The 23565-nt window shown below is 43.2% G+C and overlaps 1 protein-coding gene across 4 annotated transcripts in view; it reads left to right on the top strand.

The window, feature by feature from the left end:
• Positions 1–22141, top strand: part of LOC111981685 (double C2-like domain-containing protein beta) — a 311631-nt gene extending 289490 nt beyond the window's left edge. For all 4 annotated transcript variants that reach the window (XM_024013086.2, XM_070449338.1, XM_024013087.2 and 1 more), the window contains 3 exons: positions 4697–4778; positions 6575–6671; positions 18356–22141. In XM_024013086.2, the coding sequence (XP_023868854.1) occupies positions 4697–4778; positions 6575–6671; positions 18356–18492 (316 nt within the window). In that variant the 3' untranslated portion in view covers positions 18493–22141. The remainder of the gene's footprint in view (positions 1–4696; positions 4779–6574; positions 6672–18355) is intronic.
• Positions 22142–23565: the final 1424 nt, after the last annotated feature.

A 23565-nucleotide genomic window follows, 5' to 3' on the forward strand; every position in this document is an offset into this window, starting at 1 on the left:
GGATGTCCAGCGATGACAGCTGTGTGTGCACAGGTCAGCAGCTGATCCCTTATCCCTGTGGGAATGTAGATGTACACGGGAGGACAATTCAGGGGTGTGGGCTCCCTCTCTAGAGCCTGGCGGATGTCCACATCTACGTTCCAAACCATTAGACCCACGACTCGGGAGGTCTGGATTATGGGTGCACTCTGGACAGGAGCCTCTCCTGAATCGTAGATACGGGACAGGGCATCGGCCTTGATGTTCTTAGAACCTGGGCGATAGGTCAGCGTGAAGTCAAACCTGGTGAAGAAGAGGGCCTCCCCTCGCTGTCCGTATGTACTCAAGGTTCCAATGGTCAGTGAGGATGATGAATGGTTCCTTGGCACCCTCCAGACAGTGTCTCCACTCCTCTAATGCCAACTTCACCGCCAAGAGCTCCCGATCGCCGACGTCATAATTCCTCCCTGCGGGGGACAGTTTCTTGGAGAAGAAAGCACAAGAATACAATTTGAGTGTGTCCCCCTGTCTTTGTGACAAAACTGCCCCCACACCCACATCCGATGCATCTACCTCAACCACAAAAGGTAGCATGGGATCTGGGTGTTTTAGCAAGGGAGCGGCGGAGGAGACGAAAGGCCTCGTCGACTGCTGGAGACCAAACCAACCTACGTTGTCCACCCTTGAGAGGGGCGGCGACGACACTGAAGTTCCTGATGAAGCGGCGGTAAAAGTTGGCAAACCCCTCCAAGAAATGGTGTAACACCTTGAAGGTGGTTGGGACTGGCAATGACCTTACCGCATCTACCTTCTTGTCCTCCACCCTTTCTCCCCGAGGGCTGATTTGGTAGCCCAAGAAGGAGACAGCCCTCTGGTGGAATTGGTACTTCTTCGCCTTGACGAATGGGTGGTTTGCTAAGAGGCGTCCCAGGACTGCTCGAACGTGAGAGATGTGATCTTCCAGGTTGGTCGAGAAGAGCAGAATGTCATCGATGTACACAATCACTTGACGTCCAAGCATGTCCCTGAACACCTCATTGACGAATGCCTGGAACACTGACGGAGCATTGGCTTAGCCAAAGGGCATAACCAAGTACTCGTAGTGACCAGACATCGTGCTGAACGTCGTCTTCCACTCCACCCGGATGCGACTGAGATTGTAGGCACTCTGCAGGTCCAGTTTGGTGGAGAACCGGGCCCCGCGGAGCTGCTCGATGGCTGACGGCACCACGATACTTTGTGGTACCGATACTTCGTGATGTCATTGAGTCCACGGTAATCGATACAAAGGCGTAATCCTCCCTCCTCCTTGGCCACGAAGAAGAAACCAGCCGTCACAGGGGACTTGGACCTGCAGATGAAACCCGGTTGGAGCGCCTCTTGAATGTAGTCCTCCATGGCCTGGGTCTCAGCCAACGACAGAGGGTAGATGCGTCTGTGCGGAGCTGTAGCACTGTAAAATGGGTCAATTGGACAGTCCCAGGGGCGATGAGGAGGGAGACAGGTAGCGCGGCTCTTGGAGAATACCTCCCTTAGATCCTGATTTTCCTCTGGGATGTTGGGCTGGAGAGCAACCACCGGACTCTCAACTGACATGGAACCACAGGGGAGAGGAAAGCATGTACTCCAGCATTCAGGTGACCAGTCGGTGATTCTCATCCTCGACTATGAGATGGTAGGGTTATGGCGCTGAAGCCAAGGTAGGCCGAGGATAATCTTGTGAACTGATGCACTGGTAATGAAGGGGAAGTTTTCCTGGTGATTGGGCTCCACGGTGAGGGTGAGTGGTTGGGTGATGTGTGTGATGGTTCCGGATCCTGGTGGCCAACAGTCGAGACCTTGAACCGGAAAGGAGAGGAGAGCGGGTAGGTAGTAATATTGAGAGAGGAGGCAAGGGTCTGATCCATAAAGTTCCCCGCGGCACCAGAATCCATTAAAGCTGTAGACACAGGGCATGAGGGACAGTCAGCCAGAGTGATGGGTACTAAAAAGAGTCTAACAGGAAGAGCAGTAGTTGGAATACTCACTCCTGGTCCGGGGGATGTAACATCATGTGACCTTCCCTCTGCTCTAGTGGATCCCGGATTCTGAAGTAACGGACACCGCTGGTGCTTGTGCCCTCCCTGGCCACAGTACAGACAGAGGCCCAGCTGTATCCGTCTGCTTCGTTCTGCCGCGGAAAGTTGTGTGACCCCTACCTCCATGGGTTCAGGCTCTGATCCCGAACACTTGCCGAAGAAGGGAGAGAAGCGATGGAGATGCCGACACTCCTGGAGGTGGTTATCCAGACGGATGACTATCGCAATGAGTGCGTCCAGGGTGAGGTTGTCATCTCGGCAGGCCAGTTCCGTGTGGACCTACTCGCGCAGACGTCTTCTATAGTGTTCTATAGTCTTCTATAGTGAGTGCCGGCTCATTCCATCCACTGGAAGCTGATACTATCCGGAAGGTAAGCGCATACTCAGCAGCCATCTGACTCCCCTGCTGAAGCTGAAGCAGACGCTCATCTCCCCCTCTGCCCTCCGCGGGATGATCGAAAATACATTTAAAACAGAGCCATGAACCCCTCATTAGACTCGAGCTCCTCCTCTCCTCTCTCCCAGACGGCCGTAGCCCATTCCAATGCCCGCCAGTCAGCAGAGAAGTAACCGTGGCAACCTTAGACCTCTCGGTGGTGGGTGCTCCCATCTGATGTGCAAAATAAAAGAAGCACTGAAGGTGGAAGCTACGGCATTTGGATGGTGTCTCGTCATATTTCTCTGGGAGGGATAGATGGGTATTGCTGACCAGAGCGGGTTGCTGAATGGGCTGGTGTGCTGACTCGTTGGGTAGACTGGCTCTAGAATATCCTCCGCTGTTGAGAGATTGTAGACTGCGGAGAACATCTTCCATGGCCGTCCCCAGTTGAGCCAGCTGATCATGGCGTTTACGAAGAAAGTCACCTGTTCATTGATCGTCTGGGAGATGTCTGGTTGTCCTGCTGCTTCCATTTTTTGATTTGGTATTCTGTAATGATGGGGCGGTGAGTCGGAAGCAGGTGCAACGTTTTAATAAAACAACAAAAACAAGAACACGACACTAACACAAGACAGTACGCCGATACACAAGAACAATACCAACTGGTGAGTGAACATGGGAGAGTGACATATAAAGTGGAGGAAATGATGAAGGTAATGGAGTCCAGGTGTGAATCATAATTCATAATAATGATTCACAGGTGTGCGTAATGATGAATCCCAGTACCTGTGGTTAGTACTCTGGTGATGTCGTGCGCCGTAGGGGAGGAGCAGGAGCAGAGGTGACAAGACCTGTGTTTTTTTCACATGGGGCCCTGTAAATGGGATTTCCTCTAAGCCTAACTGGTTTCTAGCAGCTAATGGAATTCCTCAGCCTGAGGAGCCACAGGCAGCTATAGTCTCTAGTAAGGTTCAGAGAAAATCTCTTTCTCCTGCCACGGGTGAGATCTGTGTATTACTTTTGAAAGGGAGTAGAGGCATTCATTTAACCCCATGTTCTTCCATGTTCTTCCTCAGGCACTGTTGAGACTAGTACATTTTGACACTGGAGCCATTCTATAGGGCACAAGTTAAGTTTCTCGGCCAGAATGACTTGTGTATGCAACTTGAATTTTTGGGGGTAAGAAACTTCTAGATGTCCTATGTTATTTCATTAAAGCGTGAGATGTTGGTCAATATGGACTATGCAGACGAGTTGGTTTAAGAAGAGAGCAGTTGGCTCCATATGGATCACCTTACCTCTGACCGAGCCAAGTACTGCAGTTCTACTGGACTCAGTGGGGGGTCGATCAAACTTCCTCAAGCGCCAACTCCAGCCACGCCCTTGGGGATTCCCAACATCTATTTGGAGTTCCTGAAATCAAAATCTTTGACCTTTTGGGCCATTGATACTTCAATTCCTATGGAGGGGTTTATTGTTATGGGAGTGTGCAGCCCTCCAGTAATTCAAACAATGGCTGTTGCTCTCCAGACTGTCATTGTGCGTCGTCAGCATGCACAGCAGAAAACAAACTCCATTGCTGAGGGAGGCCATTGTAATTACTTTTTGCCCTGATTTTTTGCCATTCATTCCCATCTTATTTTCGGGAGCATTGCAAACATGTTAAATGCATTTTGGAGATCAGAGCTTTCAGTTGGACCTAGCTTGCATCCCAAATGGGATTTCCCTATATAGTGCTTTTAGGGTAGTGCACTATAGGGAATATAGTCACATTTGGGGCGCGACCCTAGACTAGAGCCACCAGCTCCACGCTGTTGTATGTTAATACAATATGGTAATCAACCTTTCAACCCATGGACTGTCAGTCACTGTAGCAACAGCTTTCTTAGTGCTGGCCTCTGTATGCTGCCCTAAGTGTTCTGCCCACTGTCAGATAAAATTTGATGCCACAGCACCCTCTGGTGGAATAATTGGTATAACATTCAATTCAACATTCAAATTAATTAATGACCCATATTTGCTGTCTCATTCCTTTTCATAAATGCCTTTTCATATTGGGCCAGTCATTCCTGCTGGACTACTTAGAGCTCAGAGACGCAAGGCGTTTCAAAGTTCTGTGTCCCTGGATTGAATCTCCTGACTCCTGACCTGACTGTCTATTACAGTCTACAGCACGCCCAATAATCCACATCAAACAACAGTAGACTGCAGAGAGACATTTTCTGTCAGTAATAGTTACTGCTTCATGCCTTTTCTGCAGGTACCTGAAGCCTGACGAGAACAAAAAGTCAAAACACAAGACTGCTGTCAAGAAGAAGACCCTCAACCCAGAGTTTAACGAGGTAAGGAAGGACATGCTCTCTCTTCCTCTCTTTCCTCTCTCTCTTTTTCCTCTCTCAGAGATATCTTGTCTCTCTGACATCACAAATCCCTCCAATAATCAATCCCATTTAAGACTTGATACTTAGGAGGAACCAGATATTTTAAGATCAAGCTTATCAAATTAGTTATGAAACACATTTTTCAAACTTGGCTAATTATACCTGACTTTGTTCCAGTATGATGAAAATCATGACTTTAAAGGTCCAATGCAGCTGTTTTATCTCAATATCAAATCATTTCTTGGTAACAATTAAGTACCTTACTGTGATTATTCTTTTTTTATTAAAATGGTCAAAAAGAAGAACAAAATGTCTTCGAGTGGGGAGGGGAAAACTGAAAATTAGCTGTTATTGGCTGAGAGGTTTGGAACTCTTTCATATTGATCAATTAAATAATTTACCGCTTAATGATGTCACCATCAAAGGCCAAAACTCCATCCCACCAAATGTCATCATTTTCAGTGTTATTCCAATCTCATAGTGTGGAAATATATATAAAACACAGGTAAATCATGTTTTTGACTGCACTGGGCTTTTAATGCTGACTCATTGTACATTTGCTCTTCTTACCGACAGTAGATATCACCTCTCCCCATATTTGTCTTTTATCTGTCCCCCTGTATCTATCTGGGCGACCTTATTGCACACTAGTGCCAATTTTTTTTACCAAATGCATTGATGATGAGGTGAGCAACCGTCAGATCAGCTGTCTGTTAACTCTCATTGAGAGGCCAACTTGACTCTAGTAAAAGTCTATTTCCCCTGTCTCCTGAGCCTGCCTCTTTTTCTCTGAATGCCTCACAAACATTCTCCCATTCATCTGTTGCTATGCTCCAGAGAGACCCCACGTTCAGACCACCACCAAAGACCTAATTTAGCACTAGACTGCGGCATTGAGTGGCGTCCTCCCGGAACACGCGAGGCCTGTGACTTGACATTTCCACTGACATTTCCTTTCGTCTCCATTTCCATCCTGTTGCCTGTTGGCCTTTCGGCTCGAGATTAGGTGACCTGGGCTTCCACTGCATTCAGAAGGCATTTTGGTTCAAAAAGGCGTACAGATAAACTTGAGTATTGATGGATTGATACCAAAATTGATTCTCTTCGTGGCCTTCTGAGTGGTTCAGCGGTCTAAGGCACTGCAGTGCTTAAGGCGTCAATACAGATCCGAGTTCGATCCCGTGAGGTACCCATGAGGCAACACACAATTGGCCCAGTGTCGTCCGGGTTAGGGGAGGGTTTGGCCGTCCGGGATGTCCTTGTCCCATCGCGCTCTAGCGACTCCTGTGGCTGGCCGGGCGCATGCACGCTGACTTCAGGCACCAGTTGTACAGTGTTTCTTCCGACACATTGGTGCGGCTGGCTAACGGGTTAAGCGAGCAGTGTGTCAAGATGCAGTGCGGCATGGCAGGGTCGTGTTTCTGAGAGCATATGGCTCTCAACCTTCGCCTCTCCCGAGTCGGTACGGGAGTTGCAGCGATGGGACAAGACTAACTACCAATTGGATATCATGAAATTGGGGAGAAAAAGGGTCAAATTAAATAAAGAAATTATAATAATATTGATTCTCTTCTATCAGCGTGATTAATTGTAGGCCGTATCGGTAATTCATTGTCACTGATAACATTGTTTAAAATATTATTTAAATATGATTCCTTTAATTATGTTTCTTGTGGAATCTTACTGGCTTTTTGGGGATAACCTTGCTGTCTGTATGAAGCTGTCTGGCCAATCACGTTTTTACACATTTTTTGTAGGAGTTCTTCTACGAAATCAAATACGCCGACCTCAGCAAGAAAACCCTGGAGGTAACCGTGTGGGATTACGACATCGGCAAGTCCAACGATTTCATAGGTAAGCACTAAGCAGGTGACCACGTTACCAAGTGTAGTGACCTGAACAGTTCAAAAAGGTGTAGGTGGCTGCAGCCACACCGGTGACAATCCGGCCCAGGTTCCCCTGCCACCTCTGTTTACAACACCTACTCACCCACCAGAGGCCTCCATTTGTCCTGATAGCTACCCAGGGCCACAAACCTGGACCCAAATGACAACAACAAACAACTGAGTGGTGAGGAAGAAGCAGGAAACACTGACCCTTGATGCATGCCAGCCAGGCTATAAGCTTGTCAAGTTCTCATGCCGACATGTGGTTGGTGGGCGAGGAGTTGAACTTGAAGTGACAGGGATCCTACTTTTTCTGAATCCCTAACAAATCCCCCATTCCTCTCTTTTGATGATGCACTCATCAAGAGTCCTCAGCACTCATCAAGGAGTTTGAGCTGTTCACTCATCCACTTTAGCTAATGTGTAGGGGAGAGTGGGGTATGTTGAGCTGTTTTTTACATTCAGCATCACTACATTAAAGAATATATTTGTATTCCTTCTAACACAGATATCAACATATATTTCAGGATGTTGTGTATGCCTGGAAATAATCAGAATCCATGTAAACATAACAGTTTTGAAAACATAGCTTTTCCAACAAAATTGGTCTCTTGGAACAACTTACCCCGGGTGTGGGGTAAGTTGAGCATAGGGACAGGGTAAGTGAAGCCACCTTGGGGTAAGTGGGTGGTGGTGTCCTGCGACGGTGAATGTCCTGGTAGGTCAAAGTTTAATTCATGGAATGGGGTGTGGTATATTGTAAACTCAGCAAAAAAAGAAACGGCCCGTTTTCAGGACTCTGTCTTACAAAGATCATTCGTAAAAATCCAAATAACACATCTTCATTGTAAAGTGTTTAAACACTGTTTCCCATGCTTGTTCAATGAACCATAAACGATTAATGAACATGCACCTGTGGAACGGTCGTTAAGACACTAACACAGGGGTCGGGAACCTATGGCTCCCGAGCCAGGTGTGGCTCTTTTGATGATTGCATCTGGCTCGCAGATAAAACAAAATATTCTCACTTTTTTTATTTATTTTTTATTTTTTTAATAAATTGTATCCCCTTTTCTCCCCAATTTTCGTGGTATCCAATCGCGAGTAATTACTATCTTGTCTCATCGCTACAACTCCTTGTTTTAATCCATCCATCGATTTTTCACTGCTCATGTCCTGTTCAGGGCTGCAGGAGCAATTGTCCATTATTTTAATTAAATGATACTGGCCTACGTTGGCCGTTGCTAGGTAAAACAGGTAAACGCCTCCTTTTGAATCAGTCTGCTCGGTCATTAGCTCAAAGCTAACCCTTCGACGAAGAAGATGGCGAAAAGAAAAAAAGATGACGAGTATCGTACATTTCAGGACGAATGGACCGAAGAATTCGCCTTTGTGGAGAGAGCAGGTTCTGCGGTGTGTCTAATTTGCAATGACAAAATTACATCGATGAAACGGTCGAATGTAAAGCGGCACTTCGACACGCGCCATGCTACCTTTGCATCAAAATACCCTGCGGGAGACAGCAGAAAGAAAGCGTGCCAAGAGCTACTGAGCAGGGGGCAAGCTAGCCAGCAGCAACTCCGCGTATGGACCCGGCAAGGTGACTATAATTCCGCTAGCTTTGCTGGATCTTTAGCAATAGTGAGGAACGGAAAACCATTCACAGATGGCGAGTATGCTAAAACGTTCATGCTGGATGTAGCCAATGAACTTTTTGATGATCTTCCGAACAAAGACAAGATAATTAAACGGATACAAGACATGCCTCTGTCGGCAAGAACTGTTCATGATCGTACCATCGTGATGGCAAACAAAGTGGAGGAAACGCAAGTGAAGGACATAAATGCAGCGCCGTTCTTTTCCCTGGCTTTGGATGAGTCAACAGACGTGAGCCATTTGTCGCAGTTCAGCGTGATTGCAAGATATGCTGTTGGTGACACACTGCGCGAAGAAAGTCTTGCAGTTCTGCCATTAAAAGGGTCCACAAGAGGTGAGGATTTATTTAAGTCTTTCATGGAGTTTGCTCAAGAAAAAAATCTACCTATGGATAAACTTCTCTCAGTGTGTACTGATGGTGCTCCGTGTATGGTGGGGAATAAAAAATAATTTGTGGCGCTTCTCCGTGAACATGAAAATAGACCCATCCTAAGTTTCCATTGCATTCTACACCAGGAGGCACTTTGTGCTCAGATGTGTGACAGGCAGTTTGGGGAAGTGATGTCGCTGGTCATTCGTGTGATCAACTTTATTGTTGCTCGAGCCTTAAATGATCGCCAGTTTAAAACACTGCTGGATGAAGTTGGAAATAACTATCCTGGTCTGCTTTTGCACAGCAATGTGCGTTGGTTGTCAAGAGGGAAGGTGCTTAGCCGTTTTGCGGCTTGCCTGAAAGAAATCCGGACTTTCCTTGAAATGAAAGGCATCGAGCATCCTGAGCTAGCCGAAACTGAGTGGCTCCTCAAGTTTTACTATCTCGTAGATATGACTGAACATCTGAACCAGCTCAACGTGAAAATGCAAGGCATTGGAAATACAGTGTTATCCCTTCAACAAGCTGTGTTTGCTTTTGAAAACAAGCTAGAACTTTTCATCATGGATCTTGAAACAGGTCGTTTACTACATTTTGAAAAACTGAGCCAATTTAAAGATGCATGCACAGCAAGTGAGCCTATTCAAAACTTTGATCTCCACCAGCTAGCTCGCTGCACATCCAGTCTCCTACAGTCCTTCAAAGCACGCTTTGGAGAATTTCGTGAGCACACTCGTCTTTTTAAGTTCATCACCCTTCCAAACGAGTGTTCACTGAACACAGCCGACCTGAGTTACATTCCTGGTGTCTCCGTCAGAGATTTTGAAGCAGAAGTGGCTGACCTGAAGGCCTCAGACATGTGGGTGAATAAGTTCAAGTCACTGAATGAAGATTTGGAAAGAATCACACGACAGAAAGCGGAGTTGGAGAGCAAGCACATGTGGACAGAAATGAAAAAACTTCAACCCGAAGACCAGCTGATTCTCAAAACTTGGAACGCGCTTCCTGTCACATACCACACACTGCAGCGTGTGAGTATTGCTGTATTGACCATGTTTGGATCTACGTATGCATGTGAGCAGTCATTCTCACATCTTAAAAACATCAAGTCCAACCTACGATCACGTTTAACGGATGAAAGGCCTCAACGCTTGCATGAAGCTTAACCTCACCAAGTACCAACCAGACTACAAAGACATCAGCAAATCCATGCAGCACCAGAAGTCGCATTAATGGTGAGTATTATAACAACATTATTTAAGAATAAATTCAGAGGCTTATTATACTGACATTTAGTTGAATTCACTTTTAAAATATATTATATGGCTCTCACTGAAATAAATTTCCAAATTTTTTGCTTTCATGGCTCTCTTAGTCAAAAAGGTTCCCGACCCCTGCACTAACAGCTTACAGACAGTAGGCAATTAAGGTCACAATTATGAAAACTTAGTACACCAAAGAGGCCTTTCTACTGACTCTGAAAAACACCAAAAGAAAGATGCCCAGGGTCCCTGCTCATCTGCGTGAACATGCCTTAGGCATGCTGCAAGGAGGCACGAGGACTGCAGATGTGGTCAGGGCAATAAATTGCAATGTTCCTACTGCGAGACGCCTAAGACAGCACTACGGGGAGAAAGGACACACAGCTGATCGTCCTCGCAGTGGCAGACCACATGTGACAACACCTGCACAGGATCGGTCCATCCGAACATCACACCTGCGGGACAGGTACAGGACGGCAACAACAACTGCCCGAGTTACACCAGGAACGCTCAATCCCTCCATCAGTGTTCAGACTGTCCGCAATAGTCTGAAAGAGGCTGGACTGAGGCTTGCAGGCCTGTTGTAAGACAGGTCCTCACCAGACATCACCGGCAACGATGTCGTCTATGGACACAAACCCACTGTCGCTGGACTAGACAGGACTGGCAAAAAATGCTCTTCACTGACGAGTCGCGGTTTTGTCTCACCAGGGGTCATGGTCAAATTTGCGTTTATCATCGAAGGAATGAGCGTTACACCGAGGCCTGTACTCTGGAGCGGGATCAATTTGGAGGTGGAGGATCTGTCATGGTCTGGGGTGTGTCACAGCATCATTGGACTGAGCTTGTTATCATTGCATGCAATCTCAACTCTGTGCATTACAAGGAAGACATCCTCCTCCCTCATGTGGTACCCTTCCTGCAGGCTCATCCTGACATGACCCTCCAGCATGACAATGCCACTAGCCATACTTCTCGTTCTGTGCATGATTTCCAGCCAGACAGGAACGTCAGTGTTCTGCCATGGCCAGCAAAGAGCCCGGATCTCAATCCCATTGAGCATGTCTGGGACCTGTTGGATCGGAAGGTGAGGGCTATTCCCCCCCAGAAATGTCTGGGAACTTGCAGGTGCCTTTGTGGAAGTGTGGGGTAACATCTCACAGCAAGAACTGGCAAATCTGGTGCAGTCCATGAGGAGGAGATGCACTGCAGTACTTAATGCAGCTGGTGGCCACACCAGATACTGACTGTTCCTTTTGATTTTGACCCCCCCCCCTTTGTTCAGGGACACGTTATTCCATTTCTGTTAGTAACATGTCTGTGGAACTTGTTCAGTTTATGGCTCAGTTGTTGAATCTTGTTATGTTCATATAAATATTTATACATGTTAAGTTTGCTGAAAAAAAATGCAGTTGACAGTGAGAGGATGTTTCTTTTTTTGCTGAGTTTATTTCTTAAATGTATGCCTACATTCAGAAATACAGAGCCTTCGGAAGGTATTCAGACCCCTTGACTTTTTCCACATTTTCTTACGTTACAGCCTTATTCTAAAAAATGTTTTTTAAATCCTCCGCAATCTACACACAATACCCCATAATGACAAAGTGAAAACAGGTTGTTTGAAATTTCATCATACGTTTTAAAAATATAAACGAATACCTTATTTACATACACTACCGTTCAAAAGTTTGGGGTCACTTAGAAATGTCTTTGTTTTTGAAAGAAAAGCAATTTTTTGGGGTCCATTAAAATAACATCAAATTGATCAGAAATACAGTGTAGACATTGTTAATGTTGTAAATGACTATTGTAGCTGGAAACGGCTGATTATTGTTTTCCATGGAATATCTACATATGTGTACAGAGGCCCATTATCAGCAACCATCACTCCTGTGTTCCAATGGCACGTTGTGTTAGCTAATCCAAGTTTATCATTTTAAAAGGCTAATTGATCATTAGAAAACCCTCTTGCAATTATGTTTCAGCACAGCTGAAAACTGTTGTGCTGATTAAAGAAGCAATAAAACTGTCCTTCTGTAGACTAGTTCATTATCTGGAGCATCAGCATTTTTGGGTTCCATTACAGGCTCAAAATGGCCAGAAACAAAGAACTTTCTTCTGAAACTCGTAAGTCTATTCTTGTTCTGAGAAATGAAGGCTATTCCATGCAAAGAATTGCCAAGAAACTGAAGATCTCGTACAACGCTGTGTACTACTCCCTTCACAGCAGCCCCGGTGCACAACTGAGCAAGAGGACAAGTACATTAGAGTGTCTAGTTTGAGAAACAAATGCCTCACAAGTCCTCAACTGGCAGCTTCATTAAATAGTACCTGCAAACACCAGTCTCAACGTCAACAGTGTAGAGGCGACTCCAGGATGCTGGCCTTCTAGGCAGAGTTGCAAAGAAAAAGCCATATCTCAGACTGGCCAACAAAAAATAAAAGATTAAGATGGGAAAAAGAACACAGACACTGGACAGAGGAAGATTGAAAAAAAGTGTTATCAAAAGACAAATCTAAGTTTGATGTGTTCGGATCACAAAGAAGAACATTCGCTTGACCGTATTGTACGTAAGAAGTGCCCATCAAGCCAATCCAACTTGTGGGAGGTGCTTCAGGAAGCATGGGGTGAAATCTCTTCAGATTACTTCAACAAACTGACAACTAGAATGCTCAAGGTCTGCAAGGCTATAATTGCTGCAAATAGAGGATTCTTTGACGAAAGCAAAGTTTGAATGACACTTATTATTTCAATAAAAAATCATTATTTATATTTCCTATTCATTTTGCAACTCATTTCATGTATGTTTTCAAAGAAAACGAGGACATTTCTAAGTGACCCCAAACTTTTGAACGGTAGTGTAAGTATTCAGACCCTTTGCAATGAGACTCGAAGTTGAGCTCAGGTGCATCCTGTTTCCATTGATCATCCTTAAGATGATTTTAAAACTTTTTCTCCCCAAATTCATGGTATCCAGTTAGTAGTTAGTCTTGTCTCATCGCTGCAACTCCCGTATTGACTCTGGAGAGGCAAATGTCGAGAGCCATGCGTCCTCTGAAACACAACCCAACCAAGCCACACTGCTTCTTGACACAATGCCCACTTAACCCAGAAGCCAGCCGCACCAATGTCTCGGAGGAAACCCCGAACACCTGGCGACCGTGTCAGCATGCACTGCGCCCGGCCCACCACAGGAGTCACTAGTGCGCGATGGGACAAGGACAGCCCTGCCGGTCAAACCTAACCTGGACGATGCTGGGCCAATTGTGCGCCGCCCCAGGGGTCCTGTCTCCCGGTCGGCTGCGACAGAGCCTGGACTCGAACCCAGAATCTCTCTTGGCACAGCTAGCACTGCGATGCAGTGCCTTAGACCACTGTGCCACTTGGGAGGCCCGTATGATTCTAAAACTTGATTGGAGTACACCTGTGGTAAATTCAATTGATTGGACATGATTTGAAAAGGCACAAAACTGTCTATATAAGGTCCCACAGTTGACAGTGCATGTCAGAGCAAAAACCAAGCCATGAGGTCGAAGGAATTGTCCGTAGAGCTCCGAGACAGGATTGTGTCGAGGCACAGTTCTTGGGAAGGGTATGAAAAAATGTATTCAGCATTGAAGGTCGCTAAGAACACAGTGGCCTCCATCATTCTTAAATGGAAGAAGTTTGGAACCACCAAGACTCTTCCTAGAGCTGGCCGCCCATACAAACTAATCAATCAGGGGAGAAGGGCCTTGGTCAGGGAGGTGACCGAGAACCCGATGGTCCCTCTGACCAGAGCTCTAGTGTTCCTCTGTGGAGATGGAAGAACCTTCCAGAAGGACAACCATCTCTGCAGCACTTCACCAATCAGGCCCTTATGGTAGAGTGGCCAGACGGAAGTCACTCTTCAGTAAAAGGCACATGGCAGCCACTTTGAGTTTGCCAAAAGGCACCTAAAGACTCTCAGACCATGAGAAACAAGATTCTCTGGTCTGATGAAACCAAGATTGAACTCTTTGGCCTGAATACTAAGCGCCACGTCTGGAGGAAACCTGGCACCATCCCTACGGTGAAGCATGGTGGTGGCAGCATCATGCTGTGCTGAGTTATTTCAGCGGCAGGTACTGGGGGACTAGTCAGGATTGAGGGTAAGATGAACGGAGCAAAGTACAGAGAGATCCTTGATGAAAACCTGCTCCAGAGCGCTCAGGACCTCAGACTGGAGTGAAGGTTCACCTTCCAACAGGACAACAACCCTAAGCACACAGCCAAGACAATGTAGGAATTGCTTCGGGGAAGTCTCTGAATGTCCTTGAGTGGCCCAGCCAGAGCCCAGACATGAACCCGATCAAACACCTCTGGAGAGACCTGAAAATAACTGTGCAGCGACGCTCCCCATCCAACCTGACATAGCTTGATAGGATCTGCAGAGAAGAATGGGAGAAACTCCCCAAATACAGGTGTGCCAAGCGTCTTACCCAAGAAGAATCAAGACTGTAATCACTGCCAAAGGTGCTTCAACAAAGTACTGAGTAAAGGTTCTGAATACTTATGTAAATATGATATTTTTTTTATTTTTTTATATAAATAAGCAACATTTTCTAAAAACCTGTTTTTGCTTTTTTCACATTATGTGTTATTTTGTGTAGAAGGTTTAATCAATTTTAGAATAAGGCTGTAACTTAAAGTATGGAAAAATTCAAGGGGTCTGAGTACTTTCCGAAGGCACTATATATCTCTCAGTTCAATATCACTTACACTTCCATTTCAGTTGTGTCGTATGTTGTTACGATGTGCTTATTCGTCGGCAAGTTCTTTAAATTTGATGCTACTAAGCCCATGAAACTGGTCCGTGAGATTCTTGATATGTTTATGAAGCTCAGACTCCATGTCATCAGATAAGACCTTGTGTTTCTCTGCTACTCTGTCATTGCCTCTCTTTCGACCAGGTACTTGTTTTTTTTGTCAATTTACCTCTTCGGTGTCATTCAGTCTATTTTTTCATCCCTTGCTGCTGCCGAATGGACTTCTTCCCTTCTGTCACTTTCTTGGCCGCTCTCAAGAACCTCAAGGGGGGTTAGACCCCTGCTTGTTTCTTGTTTGTATACACGGGGCATGATGACGTCTGCTCTGTAACAAAAAAAAAATGCACTATCTTGAATTCATATGCATGACACATTGCAAAAATACTATGCATATTGGCCCAGATTCTGACCCGAATTAAGCGCACGGAAATGTAATGTAATTCCCTTTTTATGCTTTTTTCTCTATGCATATTCTGACCTTGAATTTAAGCATGAGAATAGCATGCTATTCACCCACTATTCTTTTGAGGTGGAGCTTGAATAAATTAAGGTGTGATGGAGGTGTGGCTACATATACACCGTATTCTGACCTTGACTTAGTTGCCTAGTAATTCCACCACCTTTATGCCGAGAGAGCAATTTTAAATGATTATTCCTTATGATCCCTGGAGACGAATGTGTAACCAGCCATAAAGTATGGAAGCAAACTGAAAATCATATCAACATGACATGTATTGCGGCCCCTTTTCCACAGTGAAATGGGATATAAATAGCTGTAATGTTAATCAGAATTCAAATTGTGTGCCTTCAAAATTTGCCTGGATGAAATTTGGAGACACAAGCTATAGGCTTCTTTAGGGCTGAACCTGCCGAGTGGATGTATGTGTTTCAGAATGTTTTTATTATATACCCTGKCTTTTCTCTGTTTAATTTAGAAATTTGTATCATGTTAAGTATTAGCCACTATCGGGAGCCCCTGTCAGTAATACCACATGCCTTTAGTTTTGCATCATTTCATTCCATTTACCTTTCTTTCCTCTGTCACGTCCTTGTAAATTGCTCCTGAGGGTCGCTTGCATTAGTGGATCGTATTAGGCTTGTCCAAAATAATTGCACAACACATGTAACCTGTTTGAAGACCACATGTAGCAGGTTAAATCTGGAGCCTGGCGCACGGTTTACTATGACTGGACCAGTGTCATATAGTTCCATGATTAGTGGGAATTAGGGTAGATTTATAGGATTATTGTTCAATCCCTATTGTACACTTTCCACCTTCCAATATTTCATGGATTGAACTTGAATAGGACAACTTTCAGGATGAATCAAACCACTATTTTTTATTCATCAATATGCAGTATTTTGTGTGGAAACGCTCTCCAAACAGTTTTTTTGAATGATTCATACATACTTTCYTAACCCTAAAATGTGCCTAAATATCTAGTATTCTAGTTATTTACATCTACCAGTTGGTGCTGAAATGGCGACGAATATGCATCGATGGATTTCTTTCATTGATCCCTATATTCTGAACCTGTTCTCTCAATGTATTCTATTGAATCTGTCAACCAAAATTCAAATTAAAGGTGCACCGTATTTAAAGGGATGCCTTAAGATCAATGTACCCCATTGAATGAAAACTCCACAAGAAAATGTGTTGACCAGCAAGTGGGAGGGTTTTCAGTGGTTGAATTAAATGTAATTAGAGTGGGCAAGGTAGCCACATCTGCAGAGTGCTTTACGTGACTAAGATAAGTCTGAATACCAAATACTGAGAAGTGTTTAGGAAAGGCATGCGTAGGAAAGGCATACATTTCTGACTCGAGATCAGCCCATTTAGCATAAAACTGAAAACAAACAAATAATCATAATTTGTATGGGGTATGGTAACCTAACGTAGCAGGTGTAGAAAGATGCCTGGGCGGAGTTCCGACTTCTATTTTTTAGGGAAAACGGAAGTTAGGTTCAAAATATTATAGCCCTGAAACCCGGATGTTAGCATTTTCTTGCGACTCCGCATAGGCTAGGGGCTCAACTTACCCCATGGCCATTGACTCAACATACCCCAAGGCAAAAATGTTGACTATATTAGCCCACACAGCTACAAGGATGCACTTTCATACTTAGTACTTAATATTGTAGCTTATAGAGACCCCAACTGATTGAGATACAAACATCCTGAAACCTATAACACAATACATGAATTTGACTATGTGAGACAAAAATGTGGGATCTAACTTGCTTACCACTTTTTCCATGTGGTTTCTTCCTTCACAGACAACATGGGGCTATACTTGTGAAATGTTGCTTAGACTGTGGTTTGAAACATTGGTCTAAAATGGCTAGCTACTAGCTTTTCTCATAGGCCAACCTGGCCAAATTAGCCACGATACTGAGGACGGCCAGCTGAGCAGATAATTATATCTGGTAACAAATTCCTTCTTAGCCAATTAAAATAGTTGGACGGGATTCAACACTTTTTCACTAAAGGATCCTTACCAGAAGTCCACCAGCATGTTCTGATACTCAAATGAACTGCTTCACATGCAAAAGTTTGTCTGGACAATTAGTTCACAGTGTAAAGATGCCTAGTTCCTGACGCTTTTCACCACTTGCGACATAATTTTAATCCCAGAGTGGGATCATCATTTTTCCTTTCACATGTGGACTAACATTCATTGTGGTATTGTGTTGAGAAGGAAACCATAAAAATGAAGAATGAATTTCTTTAGGAGCTAGGCCTATGACTTTCTTTAAACTTTTTTCACAAACACACTGCTAGGGCCTAATAATATCTTAGCATATGAGGCCACATGGAGGTGTACACTTGCCTAAATGTAGGTTACACCTACAACGTTTTATATGTGTTTTTATAATCGTTATCTAGCTTACCTTGTCACAAGTTTACATAAGTGTAAATTGACTGGTCTGTCTAAGTTCACCAAGTGTCCAGTAGAGGGCGCAGCTACTCCAGGAATCCACTGAGGTGAAGCCTCCTGCTTGCTTCATAATTAATGAAGCCGATGCAGTAAAAAACACTACATCTGATCGTGCTTTCCTGTCAATTCTGTAACACATGCTATTGACTGACTGGCCTAGCCTATATAAACACTCAGATCAACAATAGAGCTAAGTTCATTGTCATGGACGTTTTATTAGCTGGGCTAACATATATCAACATAATTTTTGGACAAGATGGCCTAATGACGGTTTAAATAGCGAGAAGAGAGTAATGTACCTATTTGAAAGCTATATAAAAAAGTGGCTCTCATGCTAGAAAATGATAATGTGCTCAGAGTTTTACATTGTTCATGTCCAGCAATTGATGAGAGCAAGGTTGAACACACAAAACGCTTGCATTCTCAGGTTTAAACATTGGTCACCAGTCTCACTTCAAAGAGGCCTATTCTACCATGGACAACCTGTTCAGGAGGGTGCAACATCACAGAGTATTCAGAGAACAGTTGTGATTGTCTTTTGGGTATTGTGTTAGTTCAAACTATTTAGTTTCTATCGTCCATCAATGTGTCGCTTTCTAACCCTTTTCTACTGTTCTGCCGTCCCCGGTCTCAGGTGGTGTGTCCCTGGGCATCAGCGCAAACGGGGAGAGGCTCAAACACTGGTTCGACTGTCTCAAAAACAAGGACAAGAAAATTGAGCGATGGCACACACTGACCAACGAACTTCCTGGTACAACATTCAATGACTAATGGCCCCTCCCCACTACCTACTGTGGACAGGAGTTCAGGCTTGATCGGCTAATACACACTCCAGCTTTCCCGTTTCCAGAGACGTTTAACAAATCAAAGCTCTTGTTTTCTGTATTTCTATCCTAAGGTTTTGGTCTCATCCGTTATCGTCTATCCCTTTCTGATAACGTGCTGTGTCCTTAGGGCTTTGCTGCACAGAACTAGAATGAGATGAGAATCTATTTGTGTGGTTTGCTGCCCGGCGATGCATATTCACTAGGTTTATTGGCAGCAGTTTATTGGCAGATTGTGGGGAGTGTGCACTTTGTTGAAATGAAAGGAGAAAAGGGTGGATTATTTACTTCAGACACTGCTCTAAAAAGTATGTGTGTTGTTTACAGTCTAGGATGCAGCGCCACACACCTCTGCTGTTCCTCTGAAGTTCATGTTTGCCAGAGAAAGGGGGCAAAAGACCCAAGTAATGTGTTTTATAGAGAGCCTACTTTCAGGTCAGTGCAAATGTCTAATCCTGTGATGAAGGGTTTGGGCTAGGGGGGGGTGGGGGTGTGGAAGGGATGGGGGACAAGGCATTTTAATATGCTAGCTCTAAGTACTGTATCTCGTTGCTTATGTGTTTCAGTTGTTTTTTAAATAGTGTAAAATGTACACCACCCCAGTCAGTATATCAGATGAATGTAGGGTGCTGTGTGTTATTGAACTAGTTCATACATAAAACTCAAGGTCTGATAAATATCAGTTGCGTTGGATAGCATGGGAGGAAGAGAATTGAACTTCTGCAGCCTAATGGCAAACTGTTTTTATGACGTTGCCTGAGGCGGAATATTACCATAAATCTATATTTTTACATTTCCTCATTGGCTGTTTAATTATTAATGATGAGAAGGCAATATGGCTCAACTCACTTCCTGCTTATGTTTTGAAATCAAAGTWTATTTTGATATTAATTAATAATTTTATGTTCACCTTTTTATTGTTGCCCTGAAATGTATGTTTGTGTGCGTGCGCATATTTGTGCTGTATGTGTGTCGGTGAACGCGACCGAGAATTGTCCTTTTAATTGTGAAATATTTAACTGGCCAATTCTTATACTAATAACTGTACATGTATTGCTAGTGTTTTCCACTGCATAGCAGCTAACAACCAGTGGTGGAAAAAGTACCCAATTGTCATACTTGAGTAAAAGTAAAGATACTTGAATAGAAAATGACTCAAGTAAAATGAAAGTCACCCAATAAAAATCTACTTGAGTAAAAGTCCAAAAGTATTTGGTTTTATAAATATACTTAAGTATCAAAAGTAAATGTAATTGCTAAAATAAACTTAAGGATCAAAAGTAGAAATCATTTCAAATTCCTTATATTAAGCAAACCACACATCACGATTTTCTTGTTTTTGAAATTTACAGATAGCCAGGTGCACACTCCAACACTCAGACATAATTTACAAACAAAGCATTTGTGTTTAGTGAGTTCGCCAGATCAGATGCAGTAGGGATGACCAGGCGTCACGGGAAAAGTACATTTATTTTCTTTTGGAAAGTAGTGGAGTAAAAGTTGTCAAAATTATAAATAGTAAAATAAAGTACAGATACCCCAAAAAACTACTTAAGTAGTACTTTAAAGTATTTTGTACTTATTAAGTACTTTACACCACTGCTAACAACTATGACAGTACATGATTATAAGTTGTTTCATTTTGTGTTATAATTTATTTTACCCATAGTGTTGTTTTGTCAAAGCTTTTGTCTTACTTGAAAAATGTAAAGACATGTCCCATTCCATTGTTAAAAATGATGTGAGCTTAATTTCAAGAAAAAGCTCCCAAGGGGTATATTTTCCCTTCATTGACAAACCCAGGTAGACTTCTTGTTACTACTTCATGTTCAAAGTTTAGTCAAGACGGGGTAAAATATTGCACTTTCTGGCCTGGTGTGGACTAACCTAACGTTGCAGGAGTAAAATAAACACCTGAAACTAGATCCCCTACATACGGGTCTTGACGAGAAGAGAACTTTTGGGTGAGGTTCTCTACTGCACTGTTCAACCAATCCAGTAAATGTGGAGGAGGAGTTAAGATGGAGTGGCGCCTTGTTAACATCCCAAAGAGGAAGTCTCTCTTTCCATTTCCCCTGAAAACCAGAACATCTGGTTGTTGGGGACTCGGCAGAGGCTATGTGTGGACAGTGATTTGTGAAATGCTAACTGTCATTGGGTATGTGGCAGTGCTAGCAGTCCAATATCCTCCCCCTCTACAGTACCAACTAGAAGTTGTTTTGGACAGCAAGGTCCAACCCAATCTCTTCCTCAATTCTACAGGGCGTCAGGCAGGCAAGCAAGGTGGTCTCTTTCTTGAATGCATATACAGTCGCAACAGCTAACTTGTGACATTTTTTTTTATCTGTTTGCCTTTGTACAAAACAAAATGATATTATAACAAAAATGCATGCAAATGTGATTGGTAAGTCATGAAATGACTGCTTAATGATACTGCTGTTTTTTCTTGGGGGAAAAAAATAACACAACTGTGGATGCTACAAGAATGTCAATCTTTCTTCTGGACAACGTTTTGTACCTTTGAACACTATCGCATTGCCTGTGCGGCTGCTGTATTGATTGTCTGGGAATGTGACCGCATGTGAAGAAAAATCTCTCCCTCTCTGTTTGTTCATTTTGTTAACACTCAGGCGGTTGTTTGCATAATTCTGTTGGTTCTATGGTAAAAAAAAATATATATAAATATTTTCTCCTATTTCACCTTACTTTTGCACCGAATGGCCGAATGATTGTGCCTTTTCTTTTGTAAAAGTGTATTTTTGCAATGCTCACTTTACAAAGATTAGGTTGATATTAGCTTTTAATACGTAAATAATACACGGCACATTTATATTCCTGTATGTGTGTTAGGGTTCCGAACACTGTTTCACTCTTTCGAAATGTCCCACCCAAATGACACGAGCCCAGAGTGTCGTTCCACTGTTTGATGGTGGTGACAGTGAAGGCAGGGGTGCAAGGTTGAGGTGGAAGCATAGACCATGTATGTACAATATACGTCTGTGAGTGGAAGAGGTCACAATGACAGGCAACGGCCTGTATTCACAAAGCGTCTCAGAGTAGGAGTGCTGATCTAGGATCAGTTTTGCCCTTTAAATCATCATTAATACAGTTATATGGACAGGGGGGGGACCTGATACTAAATCAGATTGGTTCTGTTTCTTTGTTGCAGTCTGCACAGGGCTGACTGTTTAATGCCCCATATAGCATTCTTTTTGTGGTGAGAATTTTATATAATAGTTTAAATAGGAAAGAACGGCTTGATGAATCAAATGTTTTGTATATCAGTTCATAAACCCGCCGCCATCGTATTGGGACATAAAACTATCTTGAACTTTATGCGGTATAGTTGTCAAACATCTCGACCTTAAGTAAAACTGATATATATATTATGATTTATACTAATAATTTGAAGCCATGCATGGTTTTTGATTGGCGGCAGACAAACACATTTATTTTTTTCTCTTTTGAGTATTTTCCTTTTGCATTTTTGTGGCAGAGCTGCAATGAGTTGCTTATACTTATATATTATATACCTTTGTTAATTGTTTGTATGACAACATTTTACCATCCTTATTTACAAATGTCATTCATAAACATGATCCCTTCCTTATAACCTTGTACATTCTTTCCAAGAAAATGTGTCTTTCCTCTATCAATACATCGGAGTTTCGATATTTTCCCAGCCTCTTCTGGAGGATGACATTGGAATGGTAACCAACGCTGTATGGCTTCATTTAGAAAGGAGGATACTTTAAACAGGGTTCCATTGTCAATCCACCGGAAAGGGTTGGTTTTCATCTGCATAACAGCGAAGAGACCCCTTTTTAACATTGGATGTGCCTCTCTTAGTAGCCTGCTGGAAAACCAGTTTGGATTTAGATGCCTTCAGAAAGTATTCATACCCCTTGACTTATTCCACATTGTTGTTTTATGGCCTGAATTCTAAATGTATTTGTTTCTCACACATCTACTACACACAATACCCCATAATGACAAAGTGAAAACATGTTTTTAGAAATCTTTGCAAATTTAGTGAAAAATCTATACTTTTGCACCTGTTTCCTCCAGCATCTTCACAATGTCCTTTGCTGATGTTCTGGGATTGATTTACACTTTTCACACCAAAGTACGTTCATCTCTAGGAGACAGAATGCGTCTCCTTCCTGAGCGGTATGACGGCTGCGTGGTCCCATGGTGTTTATACTTGCGTACTATTGTTTGTACATATGAATCTGGTACCTTCAGGCGTTTGGAAATTGCTCCCAATGATGAACCAGACTTGTGGAGGTCTACAATTTATTTTCTGAGGTCTTGGCTGATTTCTTTTGATTTCCCCATGATGTCAAGCAAAGAGGCACTGAGTTTGAAGGTAGGCCTTGAAATACATCCACAGGTACACCTCCAATTGACTTGAATGATGTCAATTAGACTATCAGAAGCTTCTAAAGTGATGACATCATTTTCTGGAATTTTCCAAGCTGTTTAAAGGCACAGTCAACTTAGTGTATGTAAACGTCTGACCCACTGGAATTGTGATACAGTGAATTATAAGTGAAATAATCTGTCTGTAAACAATTGTTGGAAAAATTACTTGGATGTCCTAACTGACATGCCAAAACTATAGTTTGTTAAAAATACATTTTTGGAGTGGTTGAAAAACAAGTTTTAATGACTTCAAGTGTATGTAAACTTCCTACTTCAACTGTAGATCATTTTTCAGTAGGATCATAAGACCTTTTGAATTCCTATGCCCATGACAGAAATATATTTTACCATCCATCTCTTTTTCCCAGGCCACTTCACCCAGATCTGATTTCTGACAAACCACAGAGAAATCAGTATGCCAAGTTACATATTCTACTGATGTGGAGGATGTTTTAGTGTATTTTTGCATAAAGGGTTGTTCTACATTACTTTTACCCATCTTATGAGAGATTCTCCAAAGTTGTAAAAATCCCGGGACAGTTTCTTTAGGATAAAAAAAAGAAACGGAATGGAGCTAAGCACAGGCAAATCCTAG

Source organism: Salvelinus sp. IW2-2015, linkage group LG20 (assembly GCF_002910315.2).
Source record: "Salvelinus sp. IW2-2015 linkage group LG20, ASM291031v2, whole genome shotgun sequence".
In the NCBI taxonomy this organism is placed as follows: domain Eukaryota; kingdom Metazoa; phylum Chordata; class Actinopteri; order Salmoniformes; family Salmonidae; genus Salvelinus; species Salvelinus sp. IW2-2015.